This window comes from Bos grunniens, chromosome 5 (assembly GCF_055505025.1).
Source record: "Bos grunniens cultivar Pamir isolate PY7600 chromosome 5, Bosgru_T2T1.0, whole genome shotgun sequence".
In the NCBI taxonomy this organism is placed as follows: Eukaryota; Metazoa; Chordata; class Mammalia; order Artiodactyla; family Bovidae; genus Bos; species Bos grunniens.
The window spans coordinates 29,337,985-29,363,363 of NC_141169.1; the positions used below are offsets into that span (position 1 = coordinate 29,337,985).

Consider the following 25,379-nt stretch of genomic DNA (forward strand, 5'->3'; position numbering starts at 1 on the left):
AAACATACAAACACTTGTTAGGATAACAACCAAGAGTCAGCCAGGGATGGGTGTAGGTTCAGCAAGACTAGAGTTAGAGCTCCACCCACGTCTTAGGGTTTTGACTAGCTACTGAGCGGACGCCAGAAGCCTGGGAACAACTAGGAAAGACGTTTAAACACGGCCACCCGACGCACCCCAGTCCTCTCCCAGATCGCCCAGTCCATCTCAGGAGGCGGAGAGTCGTGGCGTCGCTAGCCTATCATCATTGCCAAGCTCAGCGGAGTCGATTCTTAATTGGCCAGTGTTAGGGTGACGTCACACTAGCCGCTCCGGCGAAGGAAGAGGACGCCATGATTGGTTGGCGCTGGGACGGCGGGCGGTGGAGGAGCCTGGCTAGTCTGGGTTTCAAACCGGTGCTGGGCTGTCTCCATCCATGTTTTGAGGCCGTTGGGGGCTGCGGAGGGCGGGAAGTCGGCTCAGTGGAAACCTGGATTTGGTTCTAAGAGCCGTGGAATTGAGAAGAAGTGACCGGAAGTGATCTTGGGACTGACCGGAAGCGAGGCCTGGAGAGGAAAGGGAGAGTGGTTCCCGGGAGGGAGGGGATTTCCAGCGGAAAGGGGCGGGGGAAAGGTGCTAAAGCGGCGTGGGAGTGCCGGCTAGGCAGCGGGTCGCTGCTGCTGGTTTGTTTGGAAAACAGCGAGTGACCACCGCGAGCTCAAGGGGAGATCTCAAAAAGAGTGCAAGGAGTCCAGGGTTACCTCTGGACAGTCTGGAAGAGTTAAGCCAAAGGGCCCTCGTGCTCTAGAGACCTGGGTGCGGGGGAGGGATTTTGGAAGTAGGGGCAGCCGAGAGCCAGGAGCCAAGGGTACGGGAGGTTAGTTGTGTGGGCAGTGTGGGTGGGGCTTGGGGGTGGCTTGGTGGGTGCTGCGTGGGAGATCTTGGTTTGGAGTTTTCTACAGTCTTGCAGTCTTGCCCCGGTTGGGTAGAATCACGCTACTCGCCTTTGTACAAGAAACTGTCTCCTGGGGCAAGGAAGGAGCCAGAATGGCCTGGGCTCTGAAGCTGCCTCTGGCCGATGAGGTGATTGAATCCGGGCTGGTGCAGGACTTTGATGCTAGTCTATCCGGGATCGGCCAGGAACTGGGTGCTGGTGCCTATAGCATGAGGTGAGTGAGATTTTCCCAGACCCTGCACCTTCTGAGTAACAAAGGCAGGATAGAGAATAACGGGGGAGGAAAGAGGTGTGTTGAGTTAGAGAAGCTCTCCGCGGTTAGAGAAAAGGAACTTGTTTCTTTTTTGAGTGGTGAGCATTGTGGTAGAAATGGAAAAAGAGATTATGGACAGTGTCAAGAAGAATGGCTCTTGATTAGCAACCAAGTGAATATTGAGAGGCTGTTGTGCCAGTGTGGGTGATTTGGAGACTGTTGGTGTGTGTGTGTGTGTGTGTGTGTGTGTGTGTGTACGTGCGTGTGGGTAGATTGCACTGGACTTGTGTGAGTAAGAGGCCACATTGAACATGTGAGGTGTTTAGGGAGTTGGGACTTAAATGATAAATATTGGTTGACTGCTTTTGGGGAAGAAATGTGAGATCCTAAGTCCACACGTTTGTATCTTAACCAACTTTAAGGCTTTACTCAATTCTGGGGTTTCTGACTTTTGAAACATAAGCTGTGAAATGAAAAAGTGTCAACAAGAACTTTTAGATGCTTCTAGACCTTCGTGTATCAAGCCAAATGTTTATAATAAATAAAAATCTCCTGTGAAAGCAACATAACCTGCCATGTAATTTATTTGCATGCTTTAGCAACTTCGTTCCCCCAATATAGTTTGTTTCATTTAAAAGATGTGCAAGAGCCATGTCTGGAAATGTTGAAACATCTGCATCTTAATGTTTGATGGAATATAACTGGGTTTCCAAATGGATAATAAGCTTAATCTAAATAAATGAGTCAAAGAAACTTTAGAATTTAGCACTTTTAATTAGGTTTATGAGTTTATAATGAGAGGATGCCTTTTATGGTGAAAGTGGGCAAATTTTGTATTCTGTTAGTGAGCATCTTTGAAAGTTATAAAAGTGAACTTCCTTTCTTTAACCCTGCTAAGTCAAGGTGAACTTTACTCATTGAAGTAAAATTATGAGTTAGAACTTAATACTTCATTTTCAGAAATCTTTGCTTACAGTTAGAATAATAAAGGCCATCCTTGAATACATATTTTAGTAATTTTCATGGAAATTTGAGTTCTATCATGCAGTGCTCTTAGCCTTGAGAAATTTAATTTTGTCTGTTCTTGTTAAAATAAGTCTTACCATAAAAAGAGAAATTAACCTGGTTATGAAAGTTAAATGTCCTGACCCTGAGCTTGTGCGTCAGTACTGACATAATATTTGACAATTTATGGTGGTGTTTGTATAAAGATTACTACCACAAAAAGTTAAGTTTTGTCTAGGTTATCACAGTTAAGGATGGAGATAATTGAATATAGCTGTACTTGGTATAAAAATAGTTTAACATCATTAGCAAACATATGGGTATCAACTATGTGCTCTCTCTACCATGTGACCTTACCTTACATTTATGAATGCTTTCCTATTCATACCCTGAGTGCTCCTCACATATATTAGTAGAATGCCTTGTATATTTACATGTTTGGAATTTTTTCCAACATTAAATCCACAATAGTTTTCAAACATCACTTTATTTTTTCTCAATAGCACAATGTGTAAAAAATGTTTTTCAAGTATTTTTTCTTTGTCCTCTTTCACCTTCCTCTTTTTCATGCACTTTGCTATTGTCATGATTCTCTTGTCTCTTACACACATTTAATCATTTGCATTAATTTGTGTTAAATAGATATTAGTTCTCAAACTGTAGTATTAGAGTCATCTGGAAACTTAGAAAAAATAGTTTCCAGCATCCCATCTTTGGGGCACAGACTAAAAATCTGATTTTGTAAAAGCAAGTTCTTTGGTGATTTTGATTCACATAGTCCATGGACCACATTTTGAGAAACACTGATTGGAGGAGGTTTTATTCTCAAAGACAATGATTCTTTGCTCTCCCTTTTTCTTCTTTTAAGTAAACCTGAGGTTACTTTTCCTAGATCTTTGTTAGGGAAATGTTCTCGCTGACAGCAATTTTTAAAAGAATTTTTATGTGTTTATTTATTTTGACTGCTCTGGGTCTTTGTTGCTGTGTGAGGGCTTTTTGTATTACAGTTGGGGTGAGCGGGGCCTACTCTCTAGTAGCAGTGTGCTGGCATCTGTTTACCGTGGCTTCTCCTGATGCAGAGCTTGGGCCCTAGGGCACTGCAGGCCTCAGTAGTTTAGAGGGCAGGCCCGAGCAGTTGTGGCCCACGGTCCCTGCTACCCCACGGCATGTGGGATTCTCCCAGACCAGGATCGAATCTGTGTCCCCTGCACTGCCAGGCGGACTGCCAACCACTGGACCACCAGGGAAGCCCCAACAGCAGTTTGTTTTATAAAATATTTTCCTAACATATTTGTTTTCCTCTGACTTGCTTATTTCTACTGCATCTTAAAATGGTTTCATTTATACAGCTGTTGGTTTATACTTTATAAATGATTTACCTTAGTTGGATGTTTTGATTCTTCATCTGCCATTGCATTCATTAACTCTATTATTTTCATAAGTGGTCCTTTAATAGTCTCCATATTTTTTCCTTACATCTTAATACATGGCACACACTTTATAATTAAAATAAAGGAAGTTCCCTGAAAACATGCTGAATAAAAGAAGCCAGTCACAGAAGACTACATATGATTCTCTTTCTTGGGAATGTCCAGAATTGGCAAATCTGTAGGGACAGAAGGTAGATTAGTGGTTGACTAGATAGTTAAGGACAGGGAAGCCTGGTGTCCAGGGGGTCACACTGAATAATAGATCTTTGTATCAGTTTACTTATCCATTCAACTACTGAAGGGCATCTTGGTTGCTTCCAAGCTTAGGCATTATAAATAAAGCTGTTATAAACATCTGTGTGCAGATTTTTGTGTGCAGATGGTTTTCATCTTTGAGCAGATACCAAGGAATGCCATTACTGGATCATATGGTATGAGTATGTTTAGTTTCGTAAAAAACTGCCAAACCATCCTCCAAGGTGACTGTACCATTTCGATTCCTACCAGCCATGAGAGAGTTCTGGTATTACTCCACACCTTGTCAGAATTTGGTGGTGTCATTGTTCTGGATTTTGGCCATCCTAAAAGGTGTGTAGTGTATACTTAACTTTTTCAAGATCTGCCAAGCTGTTTTACACAACAGCTGAACCATTCTGCATTCTCACCTGCAATGTACAAGGGATCATATTTCTCTGCATCCTCATCAATACTTGTTTTCTGCGTTTTAAATGAAAGTCATCCTAGTGAGTGTGAACTAGGATCTGATATTTGTTTTGTGTTCCCTTGATGACCATGATGTTGAACATCTTTTCATGTGCTTGTTGGCCATTCATATGTCTTCTTTGGAAGAGGGTCCTTTGTGAAAGTGAAAGTTGCTTAGTCGTGTCCGACTCTTTGCAACCCCATGTGCTATACAGTCTATGGAATTCTCCAGGCCAGAATACTGGAGCGGGTAGCCTTTCCCTTCTGCAGGGAATCTTCTCAACTCAGGGATCAAACCCAGGTCTCCCGCATTGCAGGCAGATTCTTTACCAACTGAGTCACAACGGAAGCCCATTTGAGTCCTTTGCCCAATTTTAAATTGGGTTGTTTTCACATTGTTGGGTTGAAGAGTTCTTTGTGTATTCTGATTACTAGATCATTAGGCTTCCCAGGTGGCTCAGTGGTAAAGAATCCACCTCCTGTTGCAGGAGATGTGGATTTGATCCCTGGGTGGAGAAGATAGATGCCTGGGAGAAGGAAATGGCAACCCAGTCCAGTATTCTTGTCTGGAAAACCCCGTGGGCAGAAGAACCTTGCAGGTTACACTCGAAGGGGTCACAGGAGAGTCGGGCATGACTTATGGACTAAACAGCAGCTACAACAAGATTATTATCAGGTGTGTGGTTTGTAGGTACTTTCTCTAATTCTGCATGCTGTCTTTCACATTCTTGACAGTGTTCTTTGATTCACAAAAGTGTTTAATTTTTAAAAAATATTTATTTTTATTTATTATTTTATTTGACTGTGCTTGGTCTTACCTGCAGTATGTAAACTCTTAGTTGTAGGAAGTGGGATCCAGTTCCCTGACCAGGGATTGAACCCAGAACCCTGCATTGGAAATCCAGATTCTTAGTCATTGGACCACCAGGAACGTCCCCAGCTGTGTTTACTTTTTATGAAGTCCAATTTATTCACTTTGTTGCTTTATGCTTTTGATGTCAGCTCTTAAGAATCTGTTGCTAAATTCAAGTTATGGCCATTTACCCTGTGGTTTCTTCTAAGAGTTTATAGTTTATGCTCTTATGTTTAGGTTGTTGATCTATTTTGAGTTAATCTTTTAATTTGAAGTGAGATAGGGGTCCAGCTTCATTTGTTTGTATTTGGATAGCCAGTTGTCCCAGCTATTTGTTCGTTTCCATGGAATGTTCTTTGTAGTCCCATTGAAAATCAAGTGGCCATTCTTGTAAGGATTTATTTGTGGACTCTATTCTGTTCCATTGGTTGATATGTCTTTTTGCCAGTACCACACTATTTTGATTACTGTAGCTTTGTAAAAAAGCTCTGAAATTGGGAAGTGTGATTCTTCTTATTTTGTTTTTCTTTTCCGTTATTGTTTTTTTGCTCTTCAGGGCGCCTTGTAGTGCCATACAAATTTGAAGGTAAGCCTTTCTGTTTCTGCAAAACAGGCCATTGGAATTTTGATAGGGATTTCATTAAATCTGTAGATAGCTTTGGGAGTATTTCCATCTTAATACCAGGTTTATCAGTTCATGAACATGGGGTGTCTTTCCATTTATTTAGGTCATCTTTAATTTCTTTAAGCAGTCTTTTGTGGTTTTTAGTGTACAAGTCTTTCACATCCTTGGTTAAATTTATTCCTACATATTTTATTCTTTTAGAGGTTATTATGTGCTTAGTTGCTCAGCTATGTCTGACTCTATGTGGCCCTATGGACTGTAGCCCACCAGACTCCTCTGTCCATGGAATTTTCCAGGCAAGAATACTGGAGCATTCCCTACTCTGGGGGATCTCCCTGACTCAGGGAATCGAACCCGCATCCCTTGCATCTCCTACAAATGGCAGGCAGATTCTTTACCTCTAGTGCCACCTGGGAAGCCCTGGAGGTTATTGGGACTGCTATTTTTTCACTTAGCATAGTGACTTCAAGGTTGTTTTCAATGTTTCATGAAAGGATGTTGAATTTTGTCCTGTGCCTTTTCTATCAAAATGATCATATGGGGTATTACATTGTGATTTCCTTACCTGAACTATCCTTACACTTCTGAGATAAACCTCACTTAGTCATAGTTTAGAATCATTTTAATGTACTATTGGATTCAGTTCGGTAGTATTTTGTTGGGGATTTTTGTGTCTTTATTCATAAGGGATATTGGTCTGTACTGTTCTTGTATCCTTTTCTGGCTTTTGGTATCATAGACTGTTAGGAAGTGTTCCTCCCCCTTTTTGGGAAGAGTTTGAGTTAGAATAGTGTTACAGACTTTCCTGTTGGTACAGTGGATAAAAATCGCCTGCCAATGCAGGGGACATGGGTTCGATCCCTGGTCTGGGAAGGTTTCACAAACCATGGAGCAACTAAACCCATGCGCCACATCTACTGAGCCCATGTTCTAGAGCTCACAAGCTGCACCCATCAGTCCTGAAGCCTGCACACCTAGAGTCTGTGCTGCACAGCAAGAGAAGCCACTGCAGTGAGGAGGCTATTCGTCTCTAGAAAGAGCAGCCCCTACTCACTGCAACTGTGTCTTTGTGTGCTTTGTAATTTAAAACAGTGGAAGTGCAGCTGATTTATAATATTGTGTTTGTTTCTGGTGTGCATCAAAATGATTCAGTTATATATATATATGTATTTCAGATTATTTTCTATTATAGGTTATTATAATATGTTGAATATAGTTCCCTGTGTAATTCAGTAAATCTTTGTTGCTTATCTATTTTAAGTATAGTTTGTATCTGTTAATTGCATACTCCTGATTTACCCCTCCTTCCTCCCTTTCCCCTTTGCTACCTAAAGTTTGTTTTCTTAGTGAGTCTATTTTGTATATAGATTTATTTGTATTATTTTTTAGATTCCACATATAAGTGATATCATATAATATTTGTCTTTGACTTATTTCACTTAGTATAATATCCCACAGGTTCATCCATGTTGCTGCAAATGGCAGTATTTCATTCTTTTATGACTGGGTAATATTCCATTATAATATATATGTATATATATAATATTCCATTATTTTATATATTTTTTGATATATATATGTGTGTGATATATATATATCACATCCTCTCAAACCAATCAATCATCTGTTAATTGGTACCTGAGTTCTTACCATGTCTTGGCTTTTGAAAACAGTGCTGCTATGAAAATTGAGGTACATGTGCTTTTTTGAATTGAAGTTTTTTTCTTTTCTGGATATATGTCCAGGAGTGGGATTGCTGGGTCTTATGATAGTTCTGTTTTTAGTTTTTTGAGAAACCTCCATCCTCTTTTCCATAGTGGCTGCACCAATTTATATTCCCACCAACAGTGTAGGAGGGTTCCTTTTTCTCCGTACCCTCTCCAGCATTTATTGTTTATAGACTTTTTGATGTCAGCCATTCTGACTGGTGTGTGGTGATGCCTCATTGTAGTTTTAATTTTCATATTCTCATAACTAGCAATGTTGAACATTTTTTTCATGTGCCTATGTGCTTATATGCTTTGTAATTTTTTGTTGAGAACTGGACATTTTGAGTATTATAATATGGTAACTCTGGAAGTCAGATTCTGCTCCCTCCCTAGAGATTACTGTTGTTACTGAATGAAAGCTGAAATTGTCTATTTGTTTAGTGACTTTTCTAAACTTTTTTTGTAGAGAGTATATTCATTGCTCTATATAGTCAGTGAAGTCTCTTCTGTTATGTCATTATGTCCACCCTGTCAGTGACTTGACAAAGATTTCCTTAAATGCCTGGATCCAATAAGAAGAGAAAAGGGGGGGAAAAGAGTGTTCTTTCTTTAAATCTCGTTGTCTCATTTTGCTAGGGAAGCTACTTCAGCCGTGGGGGCTGAGACAGTGGTGAGCCTCTTTGCCAGCTCCTCAGCAATCAAAACCAGTGATCAAGACACAAAACTCTGGGAGTTCCCTCGTGGCCTAGTAGTTAGGATTCTGAGGCTTCTCTGCCATGGCCCAGGTTCAATCCCTGACTGGTGAAATAAGATCTTGCAAGCTGAGCAGGGTGGCAAAAAGGAAAAAAAAGACACATAACCTTGATTTTTGGAGACAAGATCCGTATCGCACATCCTAGCACCAGCAAGCTACAGTAGGATCTTGGGCTATTTATTGTTCCCACTGCTTCCTGCCATGGGACTGGGAGCTAAAAAATGATAGGTGCCATGCCAAGTGCTGAAATTAACTAAAACTTAGCAGCCTCTTTCTTCATCAAGCCTCCCTTGGATGCTGAAAGTGTTGACTAGATTCCAGAGTTTCAAAATAATTGCCTCAGGCATTTCTTGCCAGCTCAGTTCTTTTGGTGAAAGACCAATTCCTAGAGCTTCCTACTCTGCTGTCTTCCATGACCCCTGTCCTTAATCTACAATAGCCTTTTAATTGGTTCAACTCTGTTCTAACTCTGCACTCACCACCATCCCCCCACCTAATCTGTTCTCTACACTGAAACTTTTGTAAGTGTGTGGGTATTTTGTTCATTTAAATAAAAAATAATTTCAGACTTGTGAAAGATTTGCAAAAACAGGCCAAGAATTTGTACATAGCCTTCACCCAGATTTCTTAAATGTTAATATTTACTAAATTTGCTTTTGTCTTTCCCCATCTCTCTTCACACACCTGCAGTTATTTTTTTCTGAACTGTTTCAGTTCAGTTCAGTTCAGTCGCTCAGTCGTGTCCGACTCTTCCCAACCCCATGAATTGCAGCACGCCAGGCCTCCCTGTCCATCACCAACTCCTGGAGTTCACTCAGACTCACACCCATCGAGTCAGTGATGCCATCCAGCCATCTCACCCTCTGTTGTCCCCTTCTCCTCCTGCCCCCAATCTCTCCCAGCATCAGAGTCTTTTCCAATGAGTCAACTCTTCTCATGAGGTGGCCAAACTACTGGAGTTTCAGCTTTAGCATCATTCCTTCCAAAGAAATCCCAGGGCTGATCTCCTTCAGAATGGACTGGTTGGATCTCCTTGCAGTCCAAGGGACTCTCAAGAGTCTTCTCCAACACCACAGTTCAAAAGCATCAATTCTTCAGCTTTCTTCACAGTCCAACTCTCACATCCATACATGACCACTGGAAAAACCATAGCCTTGACTAGACGAACCTTTGTTGGTAAAGTAATGTCTCTGCTTTTTAATATGCTATCTAGGTTGGACATAACTTTCCTTCCAAGGAGTAAGTGTCTTTTAATTTCATGGCTGCAGTCACCATCTGCAGTGATTTTGGAGCCCCCCAAAATAAAGTCTGACACTGTTTCCACTGTTTCCCCATCTATTTCCCATGAAGTGATGGGACCGGATGCCATGATCTTTGTTTTCTGAATGTTGAGCTTTAAGCCAACTTTTTCACTCTCCACTTTCACTTTCATCAAGAGGCTTTTGAGTTCCTCTTCACTTTCTGCCATAAGGGTGGTGTCATCTGCATATCTGAGGTTATTGATATTTCTCCCGGCAATCTTGATTCCAGCTTGTGTTTCTTCCAGTCCAGCATTTCTCATGATATACTCTGCATAGAAGTTAAATAAGCAGGGTGACAATATACAGCCTTGACGTACTCTTTTTCCTATTTGGACCCAGTCTGTTGTTCCATGTCCAGTTCTAACTGTTGCTTCCTGACCTGCATACAGATTTCTCAAGAGGCAGGTCAGGTGGTCTGGTATTCCCATCTCTTTCAGAATTGTCCACAGATTATTGTGATCCACACAGTCAAAGGCTTTGACATAGTCAATAAAGCAGAAATAGATGTTTTTCTGAAAGTCTCTTGCTTTTTCCATGATCCAGCGGATGTTGGCAATTTGATCTCTGGTTCCTCTGCCTTTTCTAAAACCAGCTTGAACATCAGGAAGTTCATGGTTCACGTATTGCTGAAGCCTGGCTTGGAGAATTTTGAGCATTACTTTACTAGCATGTGAGATGAGTGCAATTGTGCGGTAGTTTGAGCATTCTTTGGCATTGCCTTTCTTTGGGATCGGAATGAAAACTGACCTTTTCCAGTCCTGTGGCCACTGCTGAGTTTTCCAAATTTGCTGGCATATTGAGTGCAGCACTTTCACAGCATCATCTTTCAGGATTTGAAATAGCTCAACTGGAATTCCATCACCTCCACTGGCTTTGTTCGTAGTGATGCTTTCTAAGGCTCACTTGACTTCACATTCCAGGATGTCTGGCTCTAGGTCAGTGATCACACCATCGTGGTTATCTGGGACATGAAGATCTTTTTTGTACAGTTCTTCTGTGTATTCTTGCCACCTCTTCTTAAACTGTTTAAGTTGCAGATATGATGCCCCTTAACAACCAAAATACTTCAATGTGTCATCTTTTGAAACAAGAAATTCTCTTACATAACCACAGTACAATGATCAAAATCAGGAACCTGACTCTGACACAATGCTATTATCTACCTATGAAACTTTTTCACATTTTGCCAATTGTCTCAGTAATGTCCTTTATAACAGAGCAATATCCAAGATTATGTGTTGATTCAGTTGACTTGTCTTTCTTGTCTTGTTTAATCTAGAATGGCTCCAGAGTCTTTCATTGTATTTTCATGGCACTGACAATTTGATGAGTACAAGCCAATTATTTTGTAGAATATTCCTCGATTTAGGTTTGTTGTTTCCTTATGATTAAATTCAGTTTATACACTTTGTTGTTTAGGTGCTGAGTCATGTCTGACTCTTCTGTAAGCCTGTGGACTGTAGCCCACCAGGCTACTCTGTCCATAGGATTTTACAGGCAAGAATACTGGAATGAGTTGCCCTTTCCTCCTCCAGGGGATCTTCTCGATCCAGGGTTCGAACCTGAGTCTCCTGCATTGGCAAGCAGATTCTTTACCACTGAGCCACCAGGGAAGCCCTCAGTTTATGCACTTTGGGTAGTAATACCTAAGAAGAGTTGACTCATGGTAAAAGACCCTGATGCTGGGAGGGATTGGGGACAGGAGGAGAAGGGGACGGCAGAGGATGAGATGGCTGGGTGGCATCACCGACTCGATGCACAAGAGTTTGGATGAACTCCGGGAGTTGGTGATGGACAGGGAGGCCTGGGGTTGCAAAGAGTCGGTGACTGAGCTACTGAACTGAACTGAACTGAACCGAACCTAAGTAGTGATGCTGAGTTCTCTGTGTATCATGTTACATTGTTGTTTTTTAGTTGCTAAGTTGTGTTTGACTCTTTTATGACCCCGTGGGCTATAGCCTTCCAGGCTTCTCTGTCCATGGAGTTTCCCAGGCAAGAATACTAGAGTGGGTTGTCATTTCCTTCTCCAGGGGATCTTCCCAGGGATCAAGTCCGTATCTCCTGCATTGGCAGGCGGATTCTTTACCACTGAGCCCCACCTGGGAAGCCCCATCATATTACATAGCACATGCTTGATTGATTCTATTCCTGGCAGTGTCAACTTTGGCCATCTCGTGAAGGTGACGTATACCAATTTTCTTTTTTGGAAATTTATTGTCTTTTGTAATTGATAAATATCTTGTGGGGAGATTCATTGAGACTATGTAAATATCCTATTACTTTTCAAACTTTTATCTATCAATTTTAGTGTTTGCTGCTAAGTCACTAAAGTCGTGTCCGACTCTGTGCGACCCCATAGACAGCAGCCCACCAGGCTCCCCCATCCCTGGGCTTCTCCAGGCAAGAACACTGGAGTGGGTTGCCATGTTTATTCTTGCCTTAATCAGCTATCGTTATGATGGTTGCTAATAGATGATTTTCTAACTGTGCCTTTCCTTCTAAATATGTTCATTGGTTTTGTATGAAAGAGCTTTTCCACATACACATACCCCTGTGTTCATAGAAGCAGTATTTACAATAGCCAAGACATGGACACAACTTAAGAATGTCTGACAGGTGAACAGATAAAGAAGATATGGTATGTGTGTGCACAGTGGAATATTACTCAGCCATAAAAATGAAATAATGTCATTTGTGGCAACGTGGATGGACCTAGAGATTATCATACTAAGCAACGTGAGTCGGAGAGAGACAAATACCACAGGATACCATTTATATGTAGAATCCAAAATATGACACAGGTGACCGTAGCTACAAAACAGAGGCAGACTCACAGTGAGCAGACTTGTGGTTGCCAAGGGGAAAGAGGCAGGGGGAGGGGAGTGTTAGGAGTTTGGGATTAGCAGATGCAAACTGTTCTATATGATGGGTAAGCAGCAAGGTCCTACAGTATATATAGCACAGGGAGCTGTAGTCAGTATCCTGCGATAAACCAGAATAGAAAAGAATATGAAATATATATCTGTCTCACTTTAAAAAAAAATAACCTTTTACTTCTTATTTTTATCAATGTAGCCTTGTTACTTAGTAGATTGTAATCGTTTATTAATACTATCACAATGTATTTTGATCAGTTCCAGATTTGGCTGGAGGAACCCCTTCAAATTGGCTCCACATAGCAGCCTTTTAAAATGAAAGTCTTGTAACAAGCCTTTTGTCCTGATGTAACTATTGATAGCACCCTCCTTCACTCACCCCAGTATCCCTGTGTGAATGGTAAATTATATGATTGGCTTCCTTGAAATGTAGATCAGATTGTGCTACTTTTCTCCTAAAAACTCTCCAGTGATTCTGCATCTCACTTTGAATAGAAGGTTCAGTTCTGGCATTGTTCCACATGTGGTGCCTCAGTACCTTGTCCATATGGACTCTTCCCCTTGCTGCTGAGCCCAGCCACATCTAGCCATCTTACAGTCCCTCAAATGCTATGCACACTCCCACCTCTGGGCCTTTTGTATCTGCTGTAACTCCTCCTGAGATAAGACTTATACATTCCTCACTTCCTTTAGGTTTCTGCCTACATGTCACTTTATCAGAGAGGCCATCTCTCACTACCTTCAAAGAACATAGCAGCCACCTCCTTCCTCTCACCAGCACTCTGCCTTCACTAGTCGTGTTTGTCTTTTCCCCAATACCTGATGAGTTATTATTTGCTTACCTCTTTCCCCAACTAGAATAAATGCTCCTTGAAGGCAGAGACTTTGTTCTGATTTCTGCTGTATCCCTAGTACCTTAGCTGCTAAGTCACTTAAGTCGTGCCCGACTCTGTGCAACCCCACAGACAGCAGCCCACCAGGCTCCCTGGTCCCTAGGATTCTCAAGGCAAGAACACTGGAACACTGGAGTGGAGTACCTTAGAAGAGTGTCTAAAAAATAGCTGCTGATCTATTGAGTGAATGTACTGAACTCACTCTCACTCTTTTTTGTTTCAAAGGCAAGTTCAGTTCAGTTGCTCAGGTGTGTCTAACTCTTTGCGACCCCGTGAACTACAGCACGCCAGGCCTCCCTGTCCATCACCAACTCCCGGAGTTTACTCAAACTCACGTCCATTGAGTCGGTGATGCCATCCAACCATTTCATCCTCTGTCATCCCCTTCTCTTCCCTCCTTCAATCTTTCCCAGCATCAGGGTCTTTTCAAATGACTCAGCTTTTTGCATCAGGTGGCCAAAGTATTGGAGTTTCAGCTTCAACATCAGTCCTTCCAATGAAAACCCAGGACTGATCTCCTTTAGGATGGACTGGTTGGATCTCCTTGCAGTCCAAGGGACTCTCAAGAGTCTTCTCCAACACCACAGTTCAAAAGCATCAATTCTTTGGCGCTCAGCTTTCTTCACAGTCCAACTCTCACATCCATACATGACCACTGGAAAAACCATAGCCTTGACTAGACGGACCTTTGTTGGCAAAGTAATGTCTCTGCTTTTTAATATGCTATCTAGGTTGGTCATAACTTTCCTTCCAAGGAGCAAGCGTCTTCAAATTTCATGGCTGCAGTCACCATCTGCAGTGATTTTGGAGCCCCAAAAAATAAAGTCAGCCACTGTTTCCCCATCTATTTGCCGTGAAGTGATGGGACTGGATGCCATGATCTTAGTTTTCTGAATGTTTAGCTTTAAGCCAACTTTTTCACTCTCCTGTTTCACTTTCATCAAGAGGCTCTTTAGTTCTTCACTTTCTGCCATAAGGGTGGTGTCATCTGCATATCTGAGGTTATTGATATTATCTGAGGCCACTGTTTCTCTCCATTGACACTAATTTTTGTTCTTTTTTGTTGTGCTGCTTTTCCAGTACTGTTTACTTTCACTTTTCCCCCCTTCAGCTGTCTTCTGAATCTTCATCTCTTTGTTTTAAGAGTTGATCCCGCTCCTTTCCTTTCCCCTTCATTCTGAGTCTCTTATGATGGACAGTGTATTTCAATGAAATCCCTCTATTTGTCACAAAATTTATCCACTACTTTTTAAAAAATGACCTCACTGTAAAAATACAAAGAAATGACTGAGCATGTTTATCTTCAAGTTCGGGATACTCTTGCCTCTGGGAGTTGACTGAGGGATATAACTGAGGAATAATCAGAGGGCTTTAACTATAAATACTCTATTTCTGAAGCTAAGTGGTGTATACACAGGTATTGGTTGTACTTTTTTTTTTTTTAACCTTTTTATATGTCTGAAGTACTGCATAATTTGGGGGGGGAAGTCTCTACTGCATAATCCGTTGCTGGCTAACTTCCCACATCTTTTAGAATTGTCCTATCCCATTTGTTGGTTTTGTTCCTAAAGGTCTGTAGATGTTTCTTTTCTTGCCCTCTTATAATTCTAATGGAAGTTGACCTACAACCCAATAATGTTGCCATTCCTCACTTATCCCACTTGTTGCATTCCTTTTCTTTCTTCCACCTCCTCTTATCTCCTGCCTTTATCTACCTTATTGGCAGTAGTTTCCAACTGTAGCCAGAGGTTGACTCCTACTGTGCATCATCGGGCTAGAATCTGGGAGAAAAATTCATTTTGGACTTTTTTTTTTTTTTTAATCTTTATTGAATTTGTTACAATATTGTTTCTGTTTTATATTTTGGTTTTTTGATGTTGAGGTATGTGGGATCTTAGTGCCCTGACCAGAGATGAACCTGCATCCTTTGTAGTGTAAGGCGAAGTCTTAACCACTGACCACCAGGGAAGTCCCCTTTTGGGACTTTTTAAAAGTTATTTTTAAAAATTATTTAATTTTAATTTTGGCTGCTCTGGTTGGTGCAGCAGGCTTTCTCTGGTTGTAGCTAGCGGTGGCTACTCTGCGTTGCGGTGCGCCGACTTCTCACTGTGGTGGCTTCTTTTGCTGTGGAGCACGGACTCTAGGAGAGCGGGCTTCAGTAATTGCAGCATGTGGGCAGTTACCCCGCAGCATGTGGAATCTGCCCAGACCAGGGATCAAACCCGTGTCCCCTGTGTTGGCAGGTGGATCTTAACCACTGGACCACCAGGGAAATCCTCACTTGGGACTTTGGATACACAAATTGGTGTTCTGACTTTCCTTTCATCACTAGTCTTTATAGTAATTTAAAATATATTTTGATCATCATCTTTTGTCTTTATTTGTATAGCTGGTATCATCTCCCAATTTATGGCTTGTAATTTCATTTTATGTGTCACTGGTTCCAAAGTTTTTAATTTGGTGTATTATAGTTTATCAATCCTTTCCTTTATGGTGTATGATTTTAATGTCTAAGAAATTCTTCCCTAGTCTAAGGCCATGGAGTTATTGTTTTTTTTCTGGCTGTGCTGGGTCTTCGTTGCTACGTGAACTTTTCTCTAGTTTTGGAAAGCAGTGGCTACTCTGGTTGCAGTGCACGGGCTTCTCATTGGCTGGGCTTCTCTTATTGTGGAGCACACTCTCTTGGGGATGCGGGCTTTAGTAGTTGAAGTTCCATGGCTTGAAAGCACAGGCTCAGTAGTTAAGGCACATGAGCTTAATTGTCCCAAGGCATGTGGGATCTTCCTGGACCAGGAATCAAACCCATGTCTCCTGAACTGGCAGGCAGATTCTCTACCACTGAGCCATAGTGTTATTCTTTTTTATTGTCTTCTAAACGTTTTACATTTTTGCTTTTTACACTTAAACCTTTAATCCATTTAGATAATTTTTTTTTTTTTTTGCCACACCACGTGGCTTGCAGGATCTTAGTTCCCCAACCAGGGATTGAACGCAGGCCATAATAGTGAAAATGCCAACTCCTAACCACTGCACTGCCAGGGACCTCCCAGAATTGGTTTTTTAAAAATTGAATTTTGTATTGGGTGTTGATTCAATTTCATTTTTTCCCATGTAGATATCCAATTTTTCCAACATTGTTTATTAAAAAGTTCATCCTTTCTTCACTGATCAGTGATACCAGCTCTGTCATAAAGTAGATTTTTGTATATGTGGAGTCAGTTAATGGGTTCTGTATTCTGTTAGGTTAATTTGTCCATCTGAAGCAACACCATGCTATCTTAATTACTAAAGCTTTGAAATAATATTTGATATCTGACAGGGTAAATCTCTTTTATGTTTTTTCTTCTTAAGGAGTATCTTGGCTATTCTTGGTTTTGCTAATTGATACAAATTTTAGAATCAGTTTGTCAAGTTGAATCTGTTGGGATATTGACTGGGATTGAATCTGTAGATCAGTTTGGGAAAAATTGACATCTTTGAAATATTCAGTCTTTCAGTCCTTGAACATGCTGTAACTCTCTGTTTAGGTCTTGAAGATTTCATAAATTTGAAATGTTTCTACTTTCATTACTGGTTTAGACTTTCATTATTTTTACCCAAACTGTTGCCTTAGCTTTGAACTGATCTCCCTATCTTTTTTTTTTTTTTTTTTTTTGCCATGCTGTGTGGCATGCAGGATCTTAGTTACCCAACCAGGGAGCAAACCTAAGCCACTTGTAGCAGAAGCTCGGAGTCTTAACCACTGGACCTCCAGGGAAGTCCTCCTGATCTCCTTATCTCTAGTCTCTTTTTACCAAGAGACAGTCTACCACAGTGAGATCTGGAACTAGATTTAGGAGTTTGAATTCTGGGTCTCTCAGGATTGGACAAGTTACTTAACCTCTGTTGCTATGATTTAAAATAAAAATAATAATAATAATAGTACCTACCTCATGAGGTTCTTATGAACACTAAAAGAATTAATACATGTAAAATAATTAAGACAATGTTAGACAAGCAGTAAATGCTCAATAAATGCTAACTTATTGCTTTGATTTAAATTCTAGTGTCTAACTTCAGAGCCTGTCTTCTTACTTCTTATACTCTACTGAAGAGAGGATGAACATAAGATACGTTTTACGGAGAAAAATTCATAGGACTTGTTAATGGGCATGAAGATAAGGGAGAAAGTATCAATCTAGGATGCCTTCAAGTGTTCTAGTTTGAGCATTTTGATGAATCATTTGCCATCTGGGACAAGGAGGAATAGAGGGTGGAGTGGTAGGCTGGGAAGGTTTGGAGGAAGATCGAAAGTTTGCATTTGGACCTGGTTCATTTGATATCCCAGAGAGACATCAAAGAGGCAATATTAGATAGGTATTTAAATATGGGATCTGGAGTTCAAAACAGAAGTCTGGACCTAGGTGTGTTCGGGAGTCATCAGATTACTGTGATATTTAAATATATGGGAATTAAAGAGATCATCTGGGAGTGTAGAAAGAAAAGAGCCAAAATCACATCCTGAAGTTTTATGGAGGAAGAGGGGTTGCTACAAGGCAGTTGAGGAGGCATTGCTGGTGAGGTAGGAAGAAAATTAGGAGAGGATTTAGGAGGCCAGAGAGGAGAGTAGCTACTATAGGAGTTAGAGCTCTGTTGAAATGCTGCTGAAAGTTGAAGTAAAATGAGCCCAGAGAAGTGACAGTTGAGTTTGGCTACATGGAAGTCATTGGTGGCCACGACAATCACTTTTTATTAGGAGTGAAAGCGTAACTGTCGTTGTTTGAGGAAAGAATCAGAGATGAGAAAATGGACACAATATATATAGATAATTTTAGTTGTGAAAGGTACTGAGAAGTGTAGTAGTAGTTGAAGGGCGATGTGGGTAAATTTTTTTTTATGAATGAGAGCTAGTCAAACATGAATATATGCTAATGGTTATAATCCAATAAAAGGTGATTGATGGTACATGCATGGGGACAGTCAAGGGAATAACGTTTTTAGGAATTAAGAATACATGGATTCTAACTCCATGGGTAAGGATTAGCCTTTCCCAGCAGAAAGAATTTTGCCTTCATTGTATCAGGAGGAAAAAAGATGGTTTCAAGAGTAAGTAGGTTTGTAGGTTTGGTTGTTAAAGATGCTTAGAAATATTGCATGAAAGATTTAATTAGTAAAATTGTGTGTGGAGAGGCAATTGTAAGTAACATGGAAATACTCAGAAACTCTTTGCAGGAGTATAGATAGCCAAGTGCTCGATAGATTTTTTTTTTTAATTTGTATTTATTTGTATTTATTTGTATAATTGTATTATTTGTATAAGCTGTATTTATCGGCTGTACTGGGTCTTCGTTGTTGTGCGGGCTTTTCTCTAGTTGCCGAGAGTGGGCACTGCTCTCTGGTCGCAGTGCACGGGCTTCTCATTCCCATGGCTGCTTCTCTTGTTGCCGAGCACAGGCCCCAGGACACATGGGCTTTAGTGGTTGCGGCTCGAGGGCTTGGTAGTTGCAGTTCCAGAGCTCTAGAGCACAGACTCGATAGTTGTGGTTTAGTTTACTCTGCAGCATGAGGGATCTTCCTGGACCTGGGATCAAACCTGTGTCTTCTGCATTGGCAGCAGGATTCTTACTGCTGAGCCACCAGGGAAGCCTGTCAATAGAGATTTGATAATAAGTGATAGAAGCATTTTATGGACTATTCATCCACAAGTATAACCCAGTTGTGTTTGCTGAGTAGCCTGGATTTTCTAATGGGATTATTACTCTTCCTATTATTATTGTTGTGGGACTCATTTAAACAATATTTATTGAGTACCTACTATGGCCAGGCCTTGTTAACACTAGGGTGACAAAACAAATGAGGTCTTTGCACTCTTGGAGCTTGCATTCTTATGGGAGGAGTAGTAAATAGGTAGGTATATAGTAGGTAAATAGATAGGTAAACAGACAGACAAGGTAGTGTCTTGATGAAAATGCATAGAATCTAGGTAGAGTGACAGGAATGTTTCTCTGTAGACGTGACATTATAGCAGAGACCTGAATGGTGCAAAACAATCTGGAAGTTTGGTTTGTGGACAGAGGAATCAACTGTTGCAAAAGCCCTGAGTCCTTTTAGTGAAATCAGTTCATTGATACTATCATTCTGTTAGTAGGACTTGCACAAATAGCCATGTGTAGAGAGCTGGTGTGCATCACCTTAAGAAATATCTTTGGAGCACTGAATAGGAGCTCTTGATTACATTTTCCTCAGGACTGTTTTAAACAAATGCAACTTTATGCCAGGCATTGAGTAATAATAAAGAAGGATAAAACTTGGATAAAATTTGTTTACTGTTTCTTTGCTGCCTGAAATGGTGCCAGGCCTAAAATGCTCACAAAATATTGAATGAATGGATGAATAGACTTAGATTTATATTTGCTATTTTCTAGCCATTTAACCATGGGCAAATGTTTTTAACATTTCAAATTACTTGATCAGTTTCTTCCACTGGCAAATAAGGAGAGGGACACAGTTGCTCCTTGTGTGGATTAAATGCTAATTGACATGTAAAAAATCAGTGGTGGTAGTGGAGTTAGAGCAAGGGAAAGGAGCTTTATTTTGTCAGCTGGAATTGTTAGAAGAGGGAGAAGAGAGATGAGAAGTATAATGAGAGATGAAACTGAACAAGTAAGCTGGATCCAGTTTGGAAGGGTCTTGAGTGTCCTGTTGAGGAGCTAGTGTTTTATCAACATTTCAGTGGGAAGCCTCTGAAGCATTGTAAACAGAGTAGTGACATTTTAGATCTACATTTTTAAAGGTTACTCTTGACTGTAGATGGGGGATAATGATAAAAAGCTAGGTATCGTTCCTGAAAAGGATTGAGGCTTAGTGAACTGGGTGTCTTCTGCATATCCTTAGAACTGCAATTTAATTCTCTATCTATCCATAGTGTGTATCCATCTATCTACATACCTACCTATCTACTGTCTGTCTATAAAAGAAAGGGAGCAAAAGCAGTTCTGCCTTGATTGCATCATCAGGCCTAACTTGGGACATTTCCAGGGAATATGTGGCCCTTTTAGCAGAAAAGACCTTCATCAAAGGTGTGGTCTGAAGGAGAAGGCAGAAATTTTTCATAAGCCCTGCCACTGTAAACATAAAGGGGAGAGAGGTAGCTAAAGTCTTTTGGCCATTTCGTAGGATAAGTATTCTGATACTTTTAGGATTTCCCCAAAAGTTATTAGTGGTTAAAGCATTAACAAACAGGAAAATGTCTGTCTTTCACCGCAGAGAGGAATGGGGGACTAGCTAGGCTTGGTAGTGGGAACGGAATGGGCAAGGAATAAGAACCCCAGAAGTGGTGAGTGATGCTTGCTAATGAAAAGGGAGGGAAGTCTAACTACAAACAAACAAAGAAAATCAAAAGAACTGGGAGACATTTGGGACCTGAAAAGAAGCTTTGAAGTTTGGCAATATAAGGGGCTCAGTGTGGTTTCCCTTAGTCACAGGAAAACAAACAAAAATGTCTTCACAGATAGGTCATAATGTAACGCTAGATATCAGATCTTTGAGTACTGAAAGTGGAGCTCTGTTTTTTATGTCAAAACTGCCAGATTCTCTGGAATATATAACCCATGGTTGTCATTCATCTCCTAAATGGGAAGAGTCAGTGATTTCAGAAATTTAATAAAAGAGCCTGGTACTAATGATGCCACAGGTGATGTTTTCAATTAGCAGTGTTTTAATGAGATTTGTAGGCTGTAAGAGCTAATCCTGTAATGTAGGAAAAAAACTGAGAAAGCAGGGCTATATCTGGCAAATCTCCTGAGGTAGGGCTTTGCTGATTCTGATTTCTTTGATTAAACTTTTAATATCTTACAAGCTCCCTGGAAGTAAATTTGATTCTGATATCGGTCAGATTCTTTTCAGCTTCTAAAAATAAGTAAAGCTTCTAGACAGATTTGAAATAAAAAGTTTTTAGTGACCAAGTTAAAGGAAGATAACACATTGCTTATAGAAGGAAATAAGTGGTAACTGGCAAATTATTCAGCAAAGTAGAAATGAGGGAAATTCAAAGATTTGGAGGGAGAAAAGAAATTAGCTTCATTTGGGGGGAAACTTTGAGATGTACTTGATAAATGACAACAATTCAAACCTCTGATCTCTCCTAACTGTGCTGAAGAATGGTTTATTCCCAGAAGCAATTCTTAAAGGGCTTAAAGAAACTTAAGCCCAGTACTGAGATCTGGGAAAAAAGTTCTAGAAACACTATTCCTAAGGAAAGACTGTTGGATGATCAGCCTCTCTTTCACAGACAGCATCAGCATAAAATGCACTTGTGGTGGATTTATCTAGCTCACTTGTGTTTTGAGGTCAGTCAACAGTCTCTGTTCCAGGTTTGAAGTTCAGATTTGAAGTTCCAGAGGCGTAAAGTTAAGCTACTGAGGGCAGAGTTGTATATAAAACACCTACTGTAAACGTACTAGGCCCTTTTGAGTTACATAATCTTTATTTTTAAATAATTCATTTATGCTTCCTCAAGTATTAGTCATACTTTAAGGGCAATGAACTGGAATGTAGAAAAACAGTAGGTGTTTGTAGAATAGTAAGATTTGTTGATGTGCAGAAAGAGAAATTTAGATGATAATGATGCTTTTTGCTCTAAGAGAATCTTATCTATACCGTGTCTACTACTATCTCTTCCACCTGAAAGAGGGCCCAGAACATAGCAGGTGCTCAAAGACTAGGGAAAGTTGCTCAGTTGTGTCCGACTCTTTGTGACCCCATGGACTATACAGTCCGTGGGATTCTCCTGGCCAGAATACAGGAGTGAGTAGCCTTTCCCTTCTCCAGGGGATCTTCTCAACCCAGGGATCAAACCAAGGTCTCCCGCATTGCAGGCAGATTCTTTACCAGCTGAGTCAAAGACTATTGGATGGATAAATGAAGGGGAAAAAAAAAAGTTTTAAAGAAATTTACTAATTCAGTGTCAAGGTGAGTGGTTTCTCCCCAGTAGTGGTGATGGAGTTGCACAGGTCTGAACAAACTCCCTTACCCTTAGTGCTGATGTTTCAAGATGGCTTGCTGAGGTCCCCTGTAAAGTCGAGTCTTGGTGCAGAAAGTTGGTCATGCTAGATGACACTGAGATCAAACCCTTTACTTTGGCTTAGACTGGGCACTAAGTAGTTAAACTCACCAAACTCTCCCCACCAGTTCAGATTTAGCTGGCGTGGGATAGGGCCTGGAAGGGAGTTTTGAAAGCTCCCCAGGAGATTCTTAACATTCAGCTAAGGTTGAGAGCTAGTGATGTTCATATGCCTTCCGTACAGACCTTTGATTTAGTAATGCAGTCTACAAATGTGACAGAAGATGACTTGAAAACTATCTTATATTTCCAATATTTTTTTCTGACTTACAAAGCAAGATTTGGACTACAATTTTTAAGATATCTTCTGTGTTAGATTTAGCAGCATCCTTAGTTGCTTTATATGGGAGAGTTATGTATTATCTGAGTTAAAAAATGAGAGAGAGTGAAAGAGCCAAAAGTGACCCAATAAGGATGAGTTGAAAGAAGAATGATTTTTCTGTTGAGTACGATCTGTTTACTCTCTGTGGGTATTTGTTTAAACAAATTTAATTTAATTTGTTTATTAAAGTAGATAATATAGTATTTTTGGTTTACTCCCAAGCAGTTAGATGAGAGTTGTTTTTTAAATAGAGCTATTCTAAGAAAGGTTGATTTAATATCTTCCTGTATATAAACACCACTACTATTAAGTTTTATTGTAAAGAATTCTTTAGAAACATTGGAACAAGGGCATTTTCCTTTCTTTATCTTATTGGCTTAACAAAAGAAAAAAGAAAGTGAAAGTGAAGTCGCTCAGTCGTGTCCGACTCTTTGCGACCCTGGGGACTGCAGCCCACCAGGCTCCTCTGTCCATGGGATTCTCCAGGCAAGAATACTGGAGTGGGTTGCCATTTCCTTCTCCAGGGGATCTTCCCGATCTTGCAGGCAGACGCAGGCAGATGCTTTAGCCTCTGAGCCACCAGACTTCTCATGGATCTGAGGATTGATTGTGCAGATCTGCCTCGTGTGGTGTCAGCTGAGGTTCTGTGGTCATGTAGGGGCCTGGGCTGGAACATCACAGTCTAATGCTAGGTTCTTCAGGACCCTGGGATGGCTGCATTAGCACCACCACTACCACATCCTACATCCCCACCCCTACACCCTGCCCCATAGCCTCAGGGTCTCTCTCTCCACTAGCCACTCCCTGTGATCTCTCCAGCAGGATGGTGGTGATGGTTTAGTCATTAAGTTGTGTCCGACTCTTGCGACCCAGTGGACTATAGCCAGCCAGGTACCTCTGTCCGTTGGATTCTCCAGGCAAGAATACTGGAGTAGGTTGCCATTTCCTCTTCCAGGGGATCTTCCCGACCCAGGAATTGAACCTGGGTCTCCTGCATTGGAGGTAGATTCTTTACTCACTGAGCTACAAGGGAAGTCCAGCAGGGTAGGCAGACGTCTTATATAGACCAAGTATAACCAATAAATAAAAGCAGGGAAGGCAGACTTCTGATTTATTTATTGATTGTGCTAGGTCTACCTTGCTGCGGGCTTTCTCTAGTCGTGGTGAATGGGGGCCACTCTCCGTTGTCATAAACAGGCTTCTCTGTGGCAGCACGGGCTCTCGGGCAGATGTGCTCAGTAGTTGAGGCTCCAGGGCTCTAGAGCACGGGCTCCGTAGTTGTGGCACGTGGGCTTATTAATAGTTGTTCCATGGCGTGTGGAATTCCTGGACCAGGGATTGAACCTGTGTCTCCATTGGCAGGCGGATTCTTACCCACTGTACCACCAGGGAAATCTGGTAGACTTCTTACCTGGCGATTCAGGGTTCCCCACAGTAGAAAAATGAAAGCTGACAGTCTTAAAGATTGGCTCCTAAGCCAGAGCTGGCACACAGCTATTTCCTATACATTGCCTGCTGCTGCTGCTGCTGTCGCTTCAGTCATGTCCAACTCTGTGCGACCCCATAGACGGCAGCCCATCAGGCTCCCCCGTCCCTGGGATTCTCCAGGCAAGAATACTGGAGTGGGTTGCCATTTCCTTCTCCAATGCATGAAAGTGAAAAGTGAAAGTGAAGTCGCTCAGTCGTGTCCGACTCTTCTCGACCCCATGGACTGCAGCCTGCCAGGCTCCTCCATCCATGGGATTTTCCAGGCAAGAGTACTGGAGTGGGGTGCCATTGCCTTCTCTGATACATTGCCTATGTTAGAGCAAATTACTAGCTCGGATTCAAGGTGTAAGGAAGCCATTGAAGGGTGTGAATACCAGGAGATACCCATCATCAGAGACCATTTCAGGAGATTAGTTACTAAAGGGACATTTAGCAGCCTAATTAAGAGATCTCATGCAATTTTACTGGTTTATAAAACTTGTTGGAAAAGACTTTTAAAATTAAAAATTGTAAAATTAAAAATTAAATTAAAGAATTGGAAAAGACTCTGATGCTGGGAGGGATTGGGGGCAGGAGGAGAAGGGGACGACAGAGGATGAGATGGCTGGATGGCATCACTGACTTGATGGACGTGAGTCTCAGTGAACTCCGGGAGTTGGTGATGGACAGGGAGGCCTGGCGTGCTGTGATTCATGGAGTCGCAAAGAGTTGGACACGACTGAGCAACTGATCTGATCTGATAAAACTTAAGGCTATACTTGGGTTATTTAGATTTTACTTATTTTCATTTTTTTCACCAAACTGTTTCAGGAATTGCCTTGTTACAGTTAGATAAGAACTGTCTAGCCACTGTTTAGCTAAAAGTGAGATATAAATGAAAAGAGCTTAGTAAGTTGTAGACTGATTAGGGGAAAGTGAGTACAGAATGGGGAATAATGTCATAAATTTTATATTAGAAAAATTAATAGTTTTCCAGCAAATTTGGAAAACTCAGCAGTGGCCATGGCACTGGAAGAGGTCAGTTTTCATTCCAATCCCAAAGAAAGTTCAAATTACTGTACAATTGTACTTATTTCACATGCTAGCAAGATTTAGCTCAAAATCCTTCAAGTTAGGCTTCAGCAGTACTTGAAC

At 41.1% G+C, this 25,379-nt stretch overlaps 1 protein-coding gene across 11 annotated transcripts in view; it reads left to right on the plus strand.

The window, feature by feature from the left end:
* Positions 1-299: 299 nt before the first annotated feature.
* The window catches only part of TFCP2 (transcription factor CP2), a 52,419-nt gene continuing 27,339 nt past the window's right edge, over positions 300-25,379 (plus strand). For 5 of the 11 annotated variants that reach the window (XM_086399416.1, XM_086399423.1, XM_086399425.1 and 2 more), the window contains exon 1: positions 305-1,148. In XM_086399416.1, the coding sequence (XP_086255542.1) occupies positions 1,027-1,148 (122 nt within the window). In that variant the 5' untranslated portion in view covers positions 305-1,026. Of the gene's footprint in view, positions 1,149-25,379 lie in introns of all 11 variants that reach the window. The other 6 variants (XM_086399421.1, XM_086399426.1, XM_086399422.1 and 3 more) reach the window with 3 other exon arrangements.